The 19,959-nt window shown below is 39.5% G+C and overlaps 1 protein-coding gene across 1 annotated transcript in view; it reads left to right on the top strand.

Annotated features, from left to right (window-relative positions):
- LOC150058396 (centromere protein F-like) overlaps positions 1–19,959 on the top strand; it is a 52,180-nt gene that overhangs the window by 5,641 nt on the left and 26,580 nt on the right. Inside the window, exons 4-10 of the mRNA XM_090341201.1 lie at positions 3,453–3,574; positions 4,020–4,111; positions 6,107–6,398; positions 7,663–7,865; positions 11,376–11,501; positions 12,420–12,548; positions 17,047–17,169. Of these exons, the coding sequence (XP_090197327.1) occupies positions 3,453–3,574; positions 4,020–4,111; positions 6,107–6,398; positions 7,663–7,865; positions 11,376–11,501; positions 12,420–12,548; positions 17,047–17,169 (1,087 nt within the window). The remainder of the gene's footprint in view (positions 1–3,452; positions 3,575–4,019; positions 4,112–6,106; positions 6,399–7,662; positions 7,866–11,375; positions 11,502–12,419; positions 12,549–17,046; positions 17,170–19,959) is intronic.

Here is a 19,959-nt window from a genome sequence, read left to right as displayed (position 1 = left end):
GTAGAAAAAGTATTTGAAGGAGCATGCTGTGGATTCTAAACTGGAGGAAAAGAAAATTGGGAAAGGTTCCTTCCCACTGATATCTTTCATTTTAAGCATTACAAAATCAGTTCGTTTATTTCTTTGTCAAGTTTAATTAATCAAAAAAGCAATTTATTATACTTTTCATTAAAAAAATCCCCCAATTAATGAAAATAAATTTTATAAAATTTAAACATGCTTCTCATGGTGACATTTTATATATAACATGATGGGATAACAACTAAGTGAGACTTTAGTAAATTGTCCCATTTAGTAGATTGTCCACAAATACACACCCAGAAATTTAAAAATATACAGCTTTATCTTGAAATAAGTTTCAATTAACATAAATCATTCAGATAGTACTGTTCTTATGTGTTCTCCTGTTGTTAATTTATCACATAACAAAAGTATTATTTCTGAGTCACTGACACTTTGGTTTGGTACTATCAGTTTTTGTCTTTGTTGAAATTTCCTGTACTGTTCTGGTAATGTCCTTTTTCTGGGCCAGGTTCAGATCCAGGATTCCACCCTACATTTAGTTCAGGTTTTATTAGTGTCTTTAAATGTTCTTTGATTTTTGTGACATTGTTAGTTTTGGAAAGTGCTAGCTATTTTGGAGAATGACCGTCCGTTTGGGTTTGGCTGATTTGTTTGTCCCTGTCCTGGGCCTTGAGCTCAGAGCTTTTGTGCTCAAGGCTAGCATTCTACCACTTAAGCCACGTCTCTACTTCTGTTTTTTTAGTGCCTGGTGATAAGAGTTTTACAGATTTCCCTATCTGGGCTGGCTTCGCATCCCTAGATCTCAGCCTCCTGAGTAGCTGGGATTATAGGTGTGCAGAGCCGTTGGTGCCTGGCTTTTTTTTTTTTTTTTTTGTGCCAGTCAAGGGGCTTGAACTCAGGGCCTGGGCACTGTCTTTGTGCTTTCTCAAGGCTAGTGCTCTACCAGCTGAGCCACAGTACCACGTCTGGCTTGTGGTACCAAGGAATCAAACCCAGGGCTTCATGCATGCTAGGCAAGCATTCTACCACTAGGCTATGCTCCCCTGCCTTTTTTTTTTTTTTAATTGATTAGATCAGAGTTGCTCAACTATAGCATCACTGACTTTGTGTGTGTGTGTGTGTGTGTGTGTGTGTGTGTGTGTGTGTGTGTGTGATGTGGCCTGAACTCTGGGCCTGAGCACTGTCCCTGAGCTCTTCAACTCAAGTCTACCACTCTACCCCTTGAGCCTGAGAGCCTCAGCCCCACTTCCCCATGTGCTAGTGATTAATTGGAGATAAGAGTCTCATGTTCTGGCTTTGAACTGCAGTCTTCAGATCTCAGCCTCCTGAGTAGCTAGGATTACAGGTGTGAGCCGCAGAACTAGCTGCATCATTGACATTTTGGGCTGGAGGATTGGCCTGTGTGTTCCAGGATTCTTAAGAACATTCTTGGCTGTAACCACTAGATGCCAGTAGTATCCACATGTCCTCTAAGTGGAGACAGTTAAAAATGTCTCTAGGCATTGTTAAATGTCCTTTATTTAAGAGGGCACTATTATCTCTAGTCAGAAACCAGTGGATTGGATTGGGGTTTTGAGATGTTATAGGAATGTTGCAGAAGGACTTGGTAGGATTTTCTCATTGCATCATAGCAGAAGTTATATGATTTAGTGTGACTTATAATCTTGGTCACTTAGTTAAGGATTTTCTACTGTAAATTCTATAGTAAAGTTTACCTCCACTGTAGTATTAGTTTTTTCCTTTGTAATAAATACCTTGGTACCAAGAAGTTTTTCTAGCTGCAATACATTTAATTCCACTTTTATATTAAGAATTTTTTTTTTTGGTCAGTTGTGGGGCTTGAACTCTTGGCCTGGGCACTGTCCCTGAGCTCTTGAGCTCAAGGCTAGCGCTCTACCACTTGACCCACAGTGCCACTTTCAGTTTTTTCAGTAGTTAATTGGAGATAGTTTCATGTACTTCTGTGCCCGAGTTGGCTTTGGACTGCGATCCTCAGATCTGAGTAGTTAGAATTACAGACATGAGCTACCAGTGCTTGGCTTTTAAGAGTATTTTTGAAAGTTAAAACATTTAAAAGTTATTCTTGCTTGTCTCTCTGTGAATTTTCCTGAACAGAAATCCTTTTCTTTCTATGTTTTTGTCTTCCTAGAGCTGAGGTTCAAAATCTGAGCTTTGTGCTCTCCTATTTGAGCTATGCTTCCAGCATAGGTTTTACTGTTTTTTTTTTTTTTTTTTTAGGGGAGGTGATTGGAGTGTTGTGGATGTTTCAGACCAAGCTGGCTTTGGATCTCAGTCTCCTGAGTAGCCATTGGTATCTTTTTCTTGCTTCCTATCATGAAAAGAAGTGGCTTTAAGTTACATGTTAAAGTGCTACTCCTTTTTCTTCCTCCTTAGCCTTTATTTATTTATATTTTTTTAATTATTGAGGTAATGTATAGAGGGATTACAGTTACATTCGCTAGATAGTAGGTGCATTACTTCTCACACATTGATACCTCTTCTTATGTTTTTGTCCCCATTTTCCTCCCTCCCACCCCCTTCCAAAGTACTACTCCTTTATCTCTTGAGTTTTTTGTTTTCTCGTTTGTCCGCTGTTACAAAATATATTGAACAGGCTGTGTCTACCTTGCTCATCATTGTACTTCTAGCCCCTGATAATTGTAGCCCTCTTTCCGCAAAACAGTTATTAGATGACTGTACATGAGACATTAGTTTTGGAAAGCAATTAGGAAACTTGGAAGCTCACCTCACTGTGCTGGCAAAGTCACTTCTGTGGAAATACATTTTGGTTACTGATTTTAATAATTTAGGCAGATGCTAGGCTCCAGTGGCTCACATCTATAATCTCTAGCTACTCAGAAGAATGAGATCTGAGGATTGAAAATTGAAGCCAACCTGGGCAGAAAAGATGGTGAGACTCTAATCTCCAGTTAACCACCCAAAGGCTGAAAGTTAAGGTGTGACTCAAGTGGTAGAGTGCCAGCCTTGAGTGAAAAAGCCAAATGAGAAAATGCCCCGAATGTAACACATGATTAGCAAGCTTTTGAAATAATGGGCTATCTTAAGTAATGTCTTCCCTGCTTCATTGACATCACGTTCCTCTTGGGTTCTTTCTTATCTCTCTGTTTCTTGTTGGCTTAGAATTTAAAATACTTGGAATTTATCCCCAGTTCTACAAATTACCTTTGCTGCTCTAGTAGGTGATTATTACAGGTCTTTACTCTAGTGTCTTTTGAAGGTGGGACAATATTAATTTCTGGCCTATAAGTTCATACTTAAATGTCTATTGGACCAGTGGAATGTTTAAAACTTCTTAGTAAATGGATGGCTGTGTACATTTTTTTTTTTTTTTGCTCTCTGGCAACCTATACCATTGATACTCTATAACCCTTAGTCCAATCTGATTTTTTTGCTTCTTTCTCTAACAGGTGTAAATCTGAACTTGAACGAAGCCAACAAACTGTGCAGTTGGCAGATGTTTCTGTGAATTCATGCAACACACCACAGAAAATTTTTGCAACTCCACTAACACCACGTCAATATTATAGTGGTAAAGGATTCTCTTTTTTCCCCTGTCTTTGATATAGACAGCTCTTTAGTTGATATTTTAAATCTGTGAAGAAATGAATGATTTCAACTTTGGTTCAATTCTCCATTCTGTTGTTTTTAACAACAAAAAAAAGCTTTCATCTATTGCATGTTCCTTTGCATGTCTGTTAAGCTACGTTGAACAGTGGGATGAACATTTAATCTTCTATTTATCCTTCTTATTGTGTTTTAAAAGAATACTTAAAATACTTGGGTTACCGTATGTTTTTATTATTTGAATAATTTGACTGATATTTTGATTTGTTACTTTTAACTATATGTTCTTTCTACCTGATTTCCTAAGTAACATACTCACTTCTACATTATCAAAATCATTGTCAATCTGTGGAGTTCGTGCTGAAATCAATAATAGGCATAGAAACCAAATTTTTATTGTCTCTGTTTAGGTTCCAAGTATGAAGATCTAAAAGACAAATATAATAAGGAAGTTGAAGAACGAAAAAGATTAGAGGCAGAGATTAAAGCCTTACAGACTAAGGTAACTGGGCTCTGTGATGGAACCTGGAGTAAGAACCGTTTGCTGTAGCATAGAGCAAGAGAAGAGAGAAATCTGTTTTCCGTAGAGTGAATATCTTTTTTTCTGACACTGAGAACCTTTGTGGGCCATTGATGCTGACTTGGTTTTATTTTATTTATTCATTCATTTATTTATTTATTTTCTGGGTCATGGGGCTTGAACTCATCCTGGGTGCCGTCCCTGAGCTCTTCCGCTCAAGGCTATGACTTGGTTTTATTTTAAAAAATGGGTAGGAGTGGGTGAAATAAAGTGGGGAGGCTCCCTTATTTCCAATATTGAATATTCCTGGAACTTGAGAGATAAAAGAGCACAGTGGGGGCGGTCAGGTCCAGGGAATTGGCTGCTTGCTACTTGGAGGAGCAAACAAGTCCTCTAATGGCCAGGAACATGGCGTTTGTGGATTGTTACTGGTGGAACGTTCACTTCAGAGGAGACAGTTGCCAACACCTTATGCACAGTTATTTTAAATAAGCTGCCACCAAGGATTTTCATCCCATTTTGATCAAGGGAAAAAAATAAGCACAGGCAGTTGAAGATGTTTGTTGAATGTCATCCAAGTTTAAAACTGCTAAAGTTTAGTGGAGTTTTTGAAAACTCATGCTTCTAGTTCAGGGCCCAACCCTGGCAATACCCAGTACCTGTCAAATTCACAGTCAGCATCTTTGTTTATATGATACCAATTTCTAAAAATAAGGGAAAAAGTCCTCTTTGGCATTCACGGGTACATTTCTTCTAAATGTGAAGCTTAGTGATAATGGCACAATTCAAGAAAGAGCTTAAGGCTGAATTTACGATAAGTTTCTTTAATGAGGATCAGAAAAAAAAATACCTATATTTTAAAGCATTAAGTTTGTTCTTTCATGCTGTTAACCTTTGTTTGGAGACTACCAGGATTCTGGTAATGTAGCAAACATGTTGCTCCTCAAGACAAATAAAAATTATTGATGCTCTAGATTGTGCTAGAGATACCTTGTCCTCTGTCATATTACCAGTTCTGCCTTGATATTGATTCCAGAGTTATTTTTATGGAAATTATAAGTCTCCCTAAGCCTTAAATCTCTACCTGTAGCAACCTTTTCCTAAAACATCTGCTATTAAGATATTTAATGCAGCCTCTACAGCCAAATCTGCATAAGTGCAGGAAGATAGGAAGAACAAATACTTCAGAGCAATAGATAATCCAGAGGCATGTAATGGCAGACATGTAATTAAATGGCATTCTTTAGGAGAGGCTTATGGTTGATAGAAGTAAGATTATTTTTAGTTTGTCAGTCCTGGGGCTTGAACTCCAGGCCTGGGCACTGTCCCTGAGCTTTTCTACTCAAGGCTAGCTCGCCATCTCTTTGAGCCACAGCTCCACTTCTGAAAGGAAAATTCTTGAAGGAGTCCTTTATACTTATATTTACATTTTACATTTGGTTATCTTTTTTTTTTTTTGGTTGGGCTTGGGCCTTGAACTTTGGGCCTGGGCTCTGTCCCTGAGCTTTTCAGTTCAAGGCTAGCCCTCTATCACTTGAACCATAATTTCGCTTTTGGCTCCTTTAGTGGTTAATTGGAAATAAGAGTCTCATGGAGGGGCTGGGAGTTTGGCCTAGTGGTTAAAGTGCTTGCCTAGCATGCACGAAGACCCGGGTTCAATTCCTTGGTACCACATACATAGAAAAAAGCCGGAAGTGGTGCTGAGGCTCAAGTGGTAGAGCTCTAGCCTTGAGAAAGTCCAAGGACAGTGCTCAAGCCCTGAGCTCAAGCCCAGGACTGGCAAAAAAAAAAAAACAGTCTCATGGATTTTCCTGCCCACACTGGCTTTGAACTATGTTCCTTGGATCTCTGTTTCATGAGTATCTAGGATTATAAGAAGGAGCCATTGGCAACCAGTAGGGTTTTATTTCTTTTTGAAAATAAGTAATCCTATTCACTGAGGTTTCTGTTGATTTAAAGAGTCTTTATTTTTTACAGAAGGAAAACCAGGCTACTCCCCAAACCACTATGAATTACCGAGACATTGCTCGTCATCAGGCGTCCTCTTCTGTGTTCTCATGGCAACAAGAGGCTACTCCCAGTCAGCTTTCTTGTAGTTCTCTCAAAACTCCAAATAGGAGAGATGTCCCTGTGTCTCATTTCTTTGGGGAAGAAGAGGTGACTCCAAGTAGATCAACTCTGCATGTAGGAAAAAGAGATGCTAACAGCACTTTGAGTGATAATTCTGGCAGTTCTTTTCTTCTGGATCAACTCAAAGGCCAAAATCAAGGTAAACTTTCTTTGAGCTACATTAAGTTTACATTTTCCTATGAGAGTTTCAGAGGAGCTTCCTGATGTTTTCAGTCATGGTTTATACTTAGGTGTTTACACATGTTGTATAGTCAACTTCTCAGATACTTAATTAAGATGTGAAGTAAGTGCATTTTTGGTAATGATAGCAGGACATCACAGTTTAGGAAGGGACTTTTGTTAGTATTGAAAACCTTTTATTTATTTATTTTTTGCCTTGAACTCAGGGCCTGGGCACTATCCTTGTACTTCTCAAGGTTAGAGCTCTACCACTTGAGCCACAGCACCATTTCTGGCTTTTTAATATGTATGTAGTACTGAGAAATCGAACCTGAGTCTTCGTGCATGCTAGGCAAGCCCTCTACCACTAGGCTAAACTCTCGGTCCCCCTTAACCTTTTAAAGTGCACTAGACAGCTTTGATTTATTTTTTCCAGAAGGAGTGCGAGTTAGGTTGGTTACAGGCTGCACTCCTCACACTTCTCCTCTGGCTCCCATTGTGGCCCACGAAACAAGCCTGTGGTCTGACCAGCTTTGGCCTGAGGTGAGGCGTGTGTCTGCAGAGCAGCTTTGCCCTGTACTGCTAGGCTGTCCATATGGGAGCAAACCTGTAACCTTGGCTGCTGGGCTGCGCTGCAGCTGACAGCCAAGCGTACCAGGTGGTGTTTTGGAATCTGCTCCGTAGATGATGATAATTTCTAGTGCTGTGATATATTGAAAGTCATCGCCAGTGTTTGCTAGGGAGAGCTGTCCCTCTGCCAGTACCATTGGAATCAATATTGTGTGTATGTAGGAAAAAAAAATAGTTAATTTTGGCAGTGTAGGAGCCTCCCACTGTCTTGATCTTCACTGGGGGTAGCCATCAGAAAATAAAGGAGGGTGGGCTTTTCACTGCTCAGCACTAATTTGCATTGATAAGGGCACAAAACAAATACTAGCTTGCCAGTAGATAAAAACAAGCAGTACTTTTTAACAAAGGGCCTGATGTACTTTTTGTAGCTTCTGTAAGAAACTGATTATAATTTTAGAAAAGCATTCCTTTTCTATATTTTTCTGCTTTTTATCAGACATTTGAGTACAAATGGCAGTAGATACTATTCCATTATAGTTGTTTATGGGTTCAGTATAAATTTGTGTTCTCATCAAAGATTGCGGAGCACATGAGTAAAAGATTGCTGAGCAATATAAATGGTAAATTCTGAACATATTCACCCACACACGTGTGATTTTTGTTTTTGGTTTAAGATTTAAGAAGCAAGATTAATGAATTGGAGCTACGTCTGCAAGGACAAGAGAAGGAAATGAAAGGCCAAGTGAATAAATTTCAAGAGCTGCAACTTCAGCTAGAGAAAACAAAAATGGAATTAATGGAAAAAGAGAAAGTGCTAAACAAAAATAAGGATGAACTAGTGAGAACCACAGCACAGTATGACCAGGCAGCCAACAAGGTACTGGGATTTTCATAAATGAGAAGGTTCATCTATCATTGGAAAGATATCTTTGGAAAGAGTCACTTTGTTTTAAAAAGTCACCTTACCTTAGTTACATTGGGGGTGGGGAGGGGGGAGAAGGCAGGGTTGGATTTGTTAACATTTACACTATATTCCACTTGGTCTTCCTCCATCTATCTCTCTTTCTTCCCCTCTTTATACTTAAGTTCAATAAGGAAATGTCAGTCATGATCCTGGTTAGTATATACTTGGCAGTGTTGATACTAGTAAATTAGTTAGTTGATCCAGAGTTAAGTGGATCTGGGATTGATTTAGGCGAGTTATTGATATCATTTGTGTTTTCAGGAGTGACAGTTTGCAGCACATGGAATTGACACTTAGGTTAATGGCGCCTTAAAAGAAAAAGAATGAGTTTACTCTTGGGATGCAGTCAATACACATCTGCCTTAGAGTCTTCAGATTCAATTAAGGCCAAACTTCTTTATTTAACCAGCTATTTAAATAACTTCCTGTTCCATTTTTTTAGGCAGCTTTGTTGACCACAGGTTCTTTTAATTTGCCATCACTTGGAGTTATTATTATTTTTTAAAATTCCCCCCTCATTCCTGAAGGATACTTCTGTGTATACAGGATTCTGGGTTGAGAGTTGTTTTTTTTCAGTATTGTAGTTTATTATCTGGTCCTGATCTCCCTTCTGTTGCCTTCTCTCTCCTGTTAGATTTGTTTCAATAGTGTTCACTGTTTTCCATATTCTTGTTGGAGGAATAGATAAAAGTATGTCTCTTTTCCATGTCCTAAAGTGCCTTGTACAGGAAACCCGATACACTGATGAGATGTGTGAAGAAGTAGCAGTGGATGCTCACTGGGCCCAGAACCTGCTTGGCTTCACATACTTACTCTCCATGGAGCCTGGGTTGAGCAGTGTTTTGGTCTTTTCAATTAGAAGGACTTGGCTTTGAGCCCTGGCTTTGCCACACACAATTCCATTGCTTGTGGAGCTGTTTAATTAACTTCTGTGCCTCAGTTGCCGAACTGGTAACTTTGTGTTAATAATAATGCCTAAGTTGTTGTAAAGCTTGAGATGAGATTTAGAAAGGCTTTAGTTTTGCGCCTGGTACATGGTGTATGTGTAATGACAGTATTTGTTATCAAAGTCTACTATTGAGTTTGTATGTAAGGTAATTTTCAGTGGAATTTCTGTCTAGCCAGGACTACCTGTAATAAGAATTATTTTAGGGCTGGGAGTTTGGCCTAGTGGTAGAGTGCTTGCCTAGCATGCACGAAGACCCGGGTTCGATTCCTTGGTACCACATACTTAGAAAAAGCCAGAAGTGGTGCTGAGGCTCAAGTGGTAGAGCTCTATCCTTGAGAAAAATCCAAGGATAGTGCTCAGGCCCTGAGCTTAAGCCCAAGACTGGCAAAAAAAAAAAAAAAAAAAAAAAAAAAAAAAAAAGAATTATTTTATCACTTTGCTTTGTACTTTTTTGTTTTAGTAAGACAAGAACACCATATCCTTGCTGTGTCTAATGTATTTGGTGAGGTCTCTTGTCAGATCCTTACTTTTTGATTAGGATGGTGCTAAGAGCACAATGCTAGCATGCTATCAATGGTTTTCTCTAGGTTCATTTGTGCAGTGCTTTCTGATTTTTTCCCCCCAGCATCAGCCACAAAGCCACCTACTGAGTTCACCTATCCTTTTCTTTCTCAACTCTATCATTTTTTTTTTTTTTTTTGCCAGTCCTGGGGTTTGTACTCAGGGTCTGAACACTTGAGCCACAACATCACTCTGGCTTTTTCTATGTATGTAGTACCAAGGATTCAAACCCGGGTCTTTCTGCATGCTACCTAAGCACTCTACCACTAGGCTAATCTCCCAGCCATCTGTCAGTTGTTTTGATAAAACCAAATTATGTTGTGTTTATGCTGTTTCTTGACCGTCATCATTAGAACTGCTTATTAAATAAGATGGTGCTAATGTCATGTAGTATTTCTATGTGAAGGTATATTGTCTACAGTATAAGTCTTCTAAGTATTCAGAACTATGTGTGGGGTAAGGTTCACGTTGGAGGAATGGTGTTCTGGCTGTAACCCTGGAGTTTGGCATCTGCATTTCACAGAAAAAACTTTCAAGATCCAGAGTCTTATAGTACGTATTCAAACCAAGTTAGCTCTGGGTGCTTTAGTGTTGCAGAGCATTCCTGACATCTGGTGGTACATTGTTTATCTCAGAATGTCATTGAAAAAATCTGAATAAGCTAAAAATACTTTCAGTGGAATCTGTTTTAAATCTACTCTGTCCTGTAGGATGATTATTCCTTTTAGTAAAATGTTTTGCACTGTGAAGAAATGCCAGTTGAGGGCGCCAAGGGTTCATTCATTTACTTCTCTGAGACTTTATCAACCAGCGAAATATTGGTCTATCATTTATATTCGTCCATCATTTGGGTAGTGGTTTTTGTTGCTTAGTATTCTGTCACTAGTGCCTAGAATAGTTTATAATAGATGGTAAGTTCTTTTTTTAATATGATAGATTCTTAATAAATATTTATTGAATTTATATTATTGCTATAAGCAGTCTTCGTAATATTTTTCCTTGGGCATTTAAAAACTCAAGAGGCATCAAGGCATAAATGCCTTCGAAGCAGTGGATTAATTTGAACCACTGATTCAAGTTCTTACCCTTTTAATTTGATATTTTTATAGTTCTGCTGTTTCTAAAACATTAGTCATTATTGACCAACTTGGTACGGTTCATCTTTGGCTAGTTAATAATGGATATCTGGACTATTTTTCCAATAACTCATTATGTAGTACTTTTCTTTTTTTCTGAGTTCTTAAAATTTCTTTAAAATAATTCTGAGCCTGCAACTTCATCAGTTGAGCATTTGCTTTAAATGATCTTTAAGTAGTTATATCTAACATCTTTAGAATAGGTTATGAAGAATCTCTAAGAATTAATTTAGCAGGTACAGTTGCTAAGTCAGGGCTTCTTTCTGTTGGAGTAGGTAATTTTTCCCTAACAATATAAAGTTTCCTTATTGGTCTTGGGGCTTCTAGAATTTTTTTTAGAAGGTTAGTTTAGGCATTCGAACCCAGGGGTGATGTAATTTTCCTATAGAAATTAATTGTTGGCTCTATCATTGGAAGGTAAGGGGCATCTTCTGATTGTTCTTTGTTCTAAATTACTTGGTCAACACCTTCTGCCTTGTACCCATCCTGAACATACCACTGAATGTTTGAATGTTTGATCAGTCATTAAACTTTGTGTATCAGTTTTCAGAACACAGATTATAAAGCGTCTTATTTAAAAATGAACTAATTATTACCATCCTCACTAATATTTCCCAAATATGAGTTTTGTATGAGTCAAAATAATGATATTGGTTTTAGTCTTTCGTTAGCAGATTTAAGCTCATGACACGTCAGGACTAATATTTTTCTGACAAAAATGTTTGCTGCTTTCCTTACAAAATGTATTTTGTGTGGAACATCTTTATATGTTTCTAGTGTACTGTGTTGGAACAAAAGCTGAAGAAACTGACTGAGGATCTGAGTTGTCAGCGACAAAATACAGAAAGTATGAGATGCTCTCTGGAACAGAAAATCAAGGAGAAAGAAAAGGAGCTTCGAGAGGTAAGGCAGATTGGGTTTGTCTGAAAAAGGCGTTAGTGGACTTGGCATTTTTGAAAATGTTTGTTATTTTGGTAAGAGTCTTTTTTTTTATCATAGTTTGGGATAGTGGAAAAAGATGCTTAGCAAGCACAGGTCACATCTGCATTGTTAGTTTTTTTTCAGTTTTGATCAGAGACAAGCGTTTTAGAGTTTCTCTTTTTTGTCTTGTTTTCTACTGTACCTTGATTTGATACTGAGTAGGGATGGATCCTATTTTATCATTCAGATCCTTTCTTCTGCAGTGAGGAAAACTGGCTAACATTCTCCAGCTGTCTCTGTATCCTGTGAGTTAGCAATGAACTAGGAAGGTAATGTGTGTGGTAGGAAAAGAAGATGTGAAGTCAGAACAGAAGGCAGGCTGGTGGGCATTCTTAGGGTGGTCCTTCTAGAGGCTGTCACCTGAGATATCCAGTAAGAACAGCCAGGGATGTCATTGGTGTCCTGTGGTAATCAAAACTCACCTGTTGGCATTTGTTTCCTATCATTTTCAACTAAAGACTGTTGGAGTTAGTATATAGTTTGTGAATATTTAATGCCATTTTCAAGTGTGTTTGGGCTCTCAGGTGCATTTTGATCATTGCAGCTCAGCTCTCCAACCCTCAACTCCTTATACTAAAGATGATAAATATTTAAGATTGGGGATGAGGTGAAATAGTCTGATTTTCCATGTGGCCAACTGGCAGACTTCTTTGCCTTCCCTCTGGGACCTGGATTTGATTACCAGGACCAGTGTTCTGGTTGATTGTGTTTGTGGGTCAGTGCATGGCTGTCTTGGCTCCCTATTGTCTCTAGCTTTTTCCTTGTATCCCTGCTATTTGTGTCTGGTTTTGGATTCTGCCTGTTAGCCATCCTTTGATGCGTGTGACCTTTGCCTTTCAGGAGCTGTCCCATCAGCAGCGATCTTTCCAAACCCTGGATCAAGAGTGTACTCAGATGAAAGCCAGACTTACCCAGGAGTTGCAGCAAACCAAGAACACCCTCAATGTTCTCCAGGCGGAACTGGATAAAGTAGGGTGCTGACTTACTTTCACCTAACTCTTCCTTTATCAGTGCACTGTCCAGTTCACAAGGGGTTGTTTTTTTTTTTTAAACCAATAACTTCTAAGCATTAAATAGTACGTATCAATGGGATGTCATGTCCAATGCATGTATACATTGTATGATGTTTAAATCAGGTTAATTACCCCAATCATTTAACATTTCTTTGTAGTGAACACTATCCAAATTCAGCACATTACTATTTGTAGTCATCATACTTGCTCTCACTAGCTCATGAGCTCTTCTTGCTGCTAGCTTGCTGTAAGTTAGGACCTACTGGCTGTTTGTTTTTCGTCTTACTCTCCCAGGCCCTGTTAACATCATTCTACTCTCAGTGTCTGTATGAATCTTATTAGATTATACATACGAGTCAAAATGCTTCTAGAGGAAAAATGTTGTATGCTCACTTTCATGATCAAAATGAAGAGCAAACAAAACTTCCTGACTCAGTTTTCTGAGAATGGGTTGTGGGTGAATTAGGGTTTGACATCTGAATGGCTTGATAGTTTGGTGGTTCTGGGTCATATGACTGGGCGGAAGTAATTACACTCCTAAGTAGTTAAAGCTCCCATGATCATATCGAATGCACTTACAAAGACTCCAAAAGTGATCTCACTCAGGTTTGTAGCCGTGCATGTCAGTTTGCATGATGACAGTTCCTGTTCTGTGACTCCAGCCTGGAGTCTTGTGAACAGCACACTTGTACTGTCCTGAGTACTGTGCTGGCCTCCTCGCTGCTCTCCCTGATCTCCGTACAGTGAATTTTCAGCCAGTACCCAGAGGGAGCCTTTTATCATGCACATCAGGTGGTGTCTCTTCTCAGATCAAAGCCAGGTCTTCCAGAGGTTGGCCTGACCCGGGTTGGCTTCCTGCTGCTTCATGCTCAGTGTTCATCTTTCTCCTCCTGTGCTCTGTTCTGGCTGTACCAAGCTCACACCTACTCCAGACCTTGTTTGCTGTGTCTTCTTCCAGAGGCTCTTCCAGCATTGGATCTGAGGTTGTGTTCCTTTGTGTCCTGGAGCTTTCTGCTCAAGGTCAACTTATCAACTTGAAGTGCTTTGGTTTCTCTTTATCTCACTTTGTCTCTATAGTTTGAGAATGCCTGGCATCTTATTTTAATATTTTATCATTGGATCATCTTTCTATTAACATATATGTGTATATTTTTATATATACATGCATGTAAATGTACATATGTATATATATATTCTATAACAAAGGATTTCATTGTGAAATGTTCATATATGTATGTAATATCCTCTGACCAAATTTATCTCCTCTGTTACTCTTAGTCATCATTTTCTTTCTTTTTAATGGGTTTCATGTATCTTTTTTTTTCTTGCTTCCTTCCTTCCTTCCTTTCTTTCTTTCTTTCTTTCTTTCTTTCTTTCTTTCTTTCTTTATTTATTTATTTATTTATTTTGCCAGTCGTGGGCTTGAGCTCAGGGCCTGAGCACTGAGCACCTTGGACTTTCTCATGGCTTAGCACTCTACCACTTGAGCCTCAGCACCACTTCCAGCTTTTTTCAATGTATGTGGAACCGAGGAATCGAACCCGGGTCTTCGTGTGTGCTAGGCAAGCACTCTACCACTAGGCCAAACTCCCGGCCCACTCTTTTTTTTTTTTTTTTGCCAATCCCGGGGCTTGAACTCAGGGCCTGCTTGAGCTCTGTCCTTGGGCTTTCTCAAAGCTAGCGCCCTATCACTTAAGCCACAGCACTACTTCTAGCTTTTTTCTGTGTACATGGTACCGAGGAATGAAACCTGGGGCTTTGTGTATGCTAGGCAAGCACTCTACCACTAGGCCAAACACCCGGCCCTTCATGTTTCTCCTCCCTCCCTCCCTCCCTCCCTCCCTCCCTCCCTCCCTCCCTCCCTTCCATCCTGTTGTGGGGCTTGAACTTTGGGTCTGGGAGTTATCCCTGAGCTCTTCAGCTCAAGGCCAACGCTCTACTGCTTGAGCTACAGCAGTTCTGGTTTTCTGGTGGTTAATTGGAGATGAGTCTTTCGGACTTTGGTGCCTGGACTGGCTTTGAACTGCGATCCTCAGATCTCAGCCTCCTGAGAAGCTAGGATTGCAGGTGTGAGCCACTGAGCCTGGCTTCATGTTTCTTTTTTTGTATATTCATCTAAAGTATTTGGTCATCTTCATCTCCCTGCTGTCATCTTCTCTTTTTGTCCTTTAGTTGCTTATCTGTTCTCCTACCTTTGTCCCCACTGCCTTTTACATTCATGTTCTGCTGGTTTTTAGATCTAGATTTCATCTACAAAGAAAAACATAGTATTTGTCTTTCTGGCTAGTTACACTTGATGAACCTCCAGCTCTCCCCATTTTCGTGCAAGCAATGTAATTTCATTTTTGTTCACGGCTGCTTAATGCTTCATTGTGTGTCTGTACACCACATTTTCTTTATCCGTTCATTGGCTGATGTGCACCAGGGTGAATGTTCCAACTTGGCTTTTGTGAGTGGTGCTGACACACACATGAAGTGTCACTTGAATCTTTCAGTGAACATAGGGATTTGTTTACTGCTCCCTCCTCAGCATGTCAGTCCTGAACACCTATAGCTTTACAGTGGCAGTCACTTATTCTGGTTTTTTTGGCTGTTGGAGAAAGTGGTCTGTTTCAGAGTTTACCTTGATAGTGCAGATAGTTGCCTGCTGTTGCTTCCATTACTTTCTTAGTGTTTTGTAAAATGAAGGATTTTTCACTACTGTACATTCTGTCTTGAAAAATACAGATTAAAACCTAGTTGTCATGGAGTGGGTGGTGTTGCTTTCTCATAGTGGCCGTATCAGGGATGGAGAATGCCTCTGAAACGGCAAGCAAGCATCTGGTGTACATGGTAAACTTTCCAGAGTGATTAGGGATAGATCTGTCTTTCCATCTGTCTAGGTTTGGTAAAAAATGAAATATTCTTAGGTCCCCTTTCTTGAGGAAAAAAAATGCTAACAGTTTGTCCTCCAAAGCGTTTTAAAAGAATACATTTACAAATTTAAGACTGGGGATGATGCAGCTCAGTGGCAGAGTGCTTTTCTAGTGAGCACATGGGCCAGGGTTTGATTCCCAGTAGCATACACACAGTATCACTTTTGTGGTTTGTTAATATTTTAAATAGAAGAGGAATTTCTTATGTACTCTGAGACTTCCTTTTATTGAACACTTTGTTGTTTCTGCAGTCATTCTCTCGCTGCTAGATACTGATGTTTTCAACCCTTTTCTCATTTACGGTAACATGCATGGTTTATTCTGTCACTGGGCAGGTGTGTGTGTGTGTGTGTGTGTGTGTGTGTGTGTGTGTGTGTGTGTGTGTGTGTGTGTGTGTGTGCGCGCGTGCGCGTGCGTGCGTGCGTGCGTATGTATGTGTGTGCACTGGTATTTCTGTGGGGTGGATTTTTTTCCTGGTATCAATCAATGTCCTGCAGGTTGTACAGATTCTATCCTGCAGGTTGTATGTATTCTAGCATTTAGTAGACATTGCCAGGTTGCCTTGAACAAAAGTGTAACACTTTTCTTTTCCACCAGCTGAAAGACAGGACTTGTTTTTCCTATCCTTGCTAACCAGAAATACTGAGTTTTTAAATTTCAACTAAGGAGTAAAATAATGTCATTTTATCATTGTGTTCATTCATACTTCTGTGATTGCTAGTGATTCTTTTCAGTAGCCATTTGCACCATTTGTCTGAAATGTTACAGTTCTATTTCTTGACCCTCTTTTTCTTTTTTGCAAATTGAGCCATAAGTGTGCTTTATTTGTTGAATTATAGTTTTCCCTATTCTGCTATTGAAAATAAAATCAGCCTCTGTAGATTCTGCAACCATGGGAAGGTAGTATTTCAGAAACCTCCTTTACAAAAAGTTTGAAAAAGCAAAACTGGGGACTTGCTATGCCCCAGGCTCTGCTGAGTCCATATGAATGAGGTGGTGTGCAGTAGCTTGCAGTGGTCTCCCACTGCTTTGCAGCTGCTTGATCTCTACACTGCTCGGTATTTGATTGCTGTTTGCCATATCTCCTGTCCTTTTATAATGTATATGTTGTCTATGACATATGCAAACTCATTGTTATAACTCCCCTCACAATACAGTTTGATAGCTATTTCCATGTTATTTACGTTGTGTTAGACACGGGCTACTAGTATAGAGATGCTACAGGGTATTGGAGAGTGTAACTCTACCTACACAAGAGTACGTAGCCATGTGCACAGGTTATAGGCAAATACCACAGTGTTCTGCATCAGGGCTGTTGGGATGTGGTTTTCTTTTGGCATCCTGGAAACAGTTCCCTGTTCTCCTCTGGGCGGCAGGTGGAGGTTGAGAGATCCCAAAGGACAGTGATGGTTCTCTTCTAGTCTCTTTTTTTTTTTTTTAAATTTTACCTTGTTACTGTCTATTTTTTTTTCTTTAAAAGTAGATGTTTCATTTTAATGTCCTTTGCAAATAACCATTGCTCTTTCCTCCTCATTGTAGGTCACATCAGCCAAGCTACAGCTAGAAAGGAATTTGGAAGAGTTTAAGCAAAAGTACAACAGGACTGAACAGGCCCTCCAGGCACATCAGACCACAGAGGATGAGCTGAGGAAAAGCAATGAGGTAAGGAGGAGAGCTAAGAAATTCTTGGCATATACAGGACTGAGTTTTGCAGTTGTGGATCATTATTGTGTATTTTTCTTTCCAGGAATCAGTATTACAGTGTCTTCTGTTATAGAATATGTCTTTTATTTTCCTACATCATAATTACTCATGCAGTTAATAATGATGGGAAAATATTCCTTGTATAAAGAATACCTAATGAATTTTATTTTCCTGGCAGTTTGCGGTGGGGTTTGAACTCTGGGCCTACCCCTTGTTGACATTTATTTTACCATTTGAACTGTTATGCCCTTAACCCTTTTTGCTTTAGTTATCTTTCAAATATGGTGTTGTTGTTGTTGTTATTATTATTATTGTTGTTGTTATTTTGGTGCTGGTGTTGTTATTTAGGCTTGATGAAATTGAGTCTGGGTACTGTCCCTGAACTTTTTTTGCTCAGGGATAGAGTTTTACTGCTTGAGCTACAGCTCTCCTCCCAGCTTTTATGGTGCTTATTTGGAGATAGGCATCTCACAAACTTTCCTGCCCAGTCTGACTTCTAACTGTGATGCTCAGATCTAATCCTTCTGAGTATCTAGAATTACATACACAAGCCAGTGGCATTGGCTTGGTCTTAATGTCCCCCGGCCCTCCTTCTCTCCCCCCCCCTGGGTTGTCTAGATGATTATCCTTCTCTTTGTACTTTCTGTAGAACTGAGACGACTGGATAGTTGAGATGGGATCTTTCTAACTCCTTTTCCTGGCTGACCTTGAATCTGGATCCTCTTCGTCTCCATCTTCCAAGTAGTGGTGTAAATATCCACTACTTAAAGGTTTTCAGGACCACCTGGGGTGTGAGAGGATGGAAGAAAAGAAGGGGTTTTTTTTTGAACAGAAAGAAAGAAAGAGAACTTGGAAATGAATGCCAGACATCCTGTGAGCCAAGATTTATATTCCTTTTCTAAGGATTGGATTTTGAATTATGCAGTATGTGAAAGCCAGGCACTGGTGCCTCATGCTTATAATCCTAGCTACTCAAGGGGCTAAGATCTGAGGATTGTGGTTTGAAGCCATCTTCGGCAGGCAAGTCTATGAGACTTTCATCTCCGATTAATTGCCTGGAAAAGGGAAATGGAGCTGTGGCTCAAAGTGTTGGAGCACTAGCCTTGAGCAAAAAAATCTCAGGACAATACCCAAGCCCTAAGTTCATGTCTCATTACCAATCCAAAAAATTGAAAAAAAAATTTGTGGAAAATCATTGACTTAAAATAAAAATAGTGATGGATGAAGAGTTGAAGAGTTCATAGATTTAAAATGAGTACAATATTTGAAGAGCTTACTGGTATAATGCTGAAAATAATGCTTCACCTTCCCCTGCCCCCCTTCCAGGAAGCTAGAATGTATCAGTCTGACTTCAGTGCATTACTCTGATGTGGTACAGCCCCATTGACCTTGTCCTTTGAAGGATCATGTTCACTCTCCACAAATGGTGGATAAGGTTTAGGAGTGGTATGTGAAGAGTAACCCATTCTCCTACTGATAATCTAATCCTTACAGACTTCAGTTTGGCTTCTCTCTGAATTTGTTTAGTGGCCTAGATTTTATTTTAACCAGAATAATTAAGAACTACTTAGGAATAACGAATAGACTGGAGCAACATGAATAGAGCCATAAGTCAACATTGTAATTTTAGGAGAGGAACAACAGAAGATAAGTGGAGGACTTTTAATGAACTTATTCTTTAAATGTTCTGCTATCACTTTTTAGACTGTTCAAGAAGAAAGAGAAACAGTAAACTCTGTAATAAGTAGTTCCTTACCTAGATGACAAAAAGTCCAACTGAATTTATTACTATCACTTTGAACAATATATTACACTTGTAAAAATTACAAGTCATAACTGTCATAGAGAAGAGATGGTTATTAGAGCAGCTGTCCAGCTGCAAAAGGACACTGCTGTGGGGGGTAGAGGTCCATTCCTATAAACCCTGTGGAAGAACCTTCACAATCGGTGATGGTTTCATCCATAAATGTTTTCCATTGGAAATGTGTGTTGCAGCAAAAACAAATGTTTGCCTTTTGGCCAGTGGGGACCAATCAACAGATGCTTCTGCTAACATTTTCACAGGCAGACTGGCATGGAACTCTTTTCTCTGTGAGCGTCCCTTTTAGCCAGGAACTCTCCTGCAACTCCACTGGCTGCCTGGTGGAAACATTTTGTAAAGCAATCATCTGGTTAGGAGAGTCTAGGCACCTTTACAGTGGCTGGTGGGGCCAACTCATTGTAGTGGATTAGACCTTGTTGTACAGGTGTTTCTGAAGACATGCTCATCCCCCCCCAGTCTGACTTGGTTACTGTAGAGCTGTCTTCAGTTAACTCCAGTCTACGCTGAATTTCATATATATCATGTTTCACTTAGATTTTGTTGGTATCTCTATCTTCACGAGGGCAGCTATGTAGAACGTGCCTAGTACAAAGCTTGAGATTTGTCCTAATATTCGTTTATGTTTGAGTCTTTTTTCCCCAGGGTGATAGTAAGAAATGAAAATGTAAGCCATATGCCAATGGCTCACCCCTGTAATCCTACCTACTTAGGGGGCAGAGATCAGAGGACTGCAGTTAGAGGTTAGCTTTGACAGGAAGGTCTGAGAGACTCTTATTTCCCAATTAATCTCAGAAAAAAACTGAAAGTGGAGCTGTGGCACAAGTGCTAGCCTTGAGCAAAAATTGCTCAGTGATAGTGCCTAGGCCCAGAGTTCAAGCCCCATGACTGGCAAAAAAAAAAGTGAAAGTGTTTAGCTGGGTCCTGAA

Source organism: Megascapheus bottae, chromosome 10 (genome assembly GCF_031878675.1).
Source record: "Megascapheus bottae isolate mThoBot1 chromosome 10, mThoBot2.hap1, whole genome shotgun sequence".
Lineage (NCBI taxonomy): Eukaryota > Metazoa > Chordata > Mammalia > Rodentia > Geomyidae > Megascapheus > Megascapheus bottae.
This window is presented reverse-complemented; position numbering and strand designations above follow the sequence as displayed.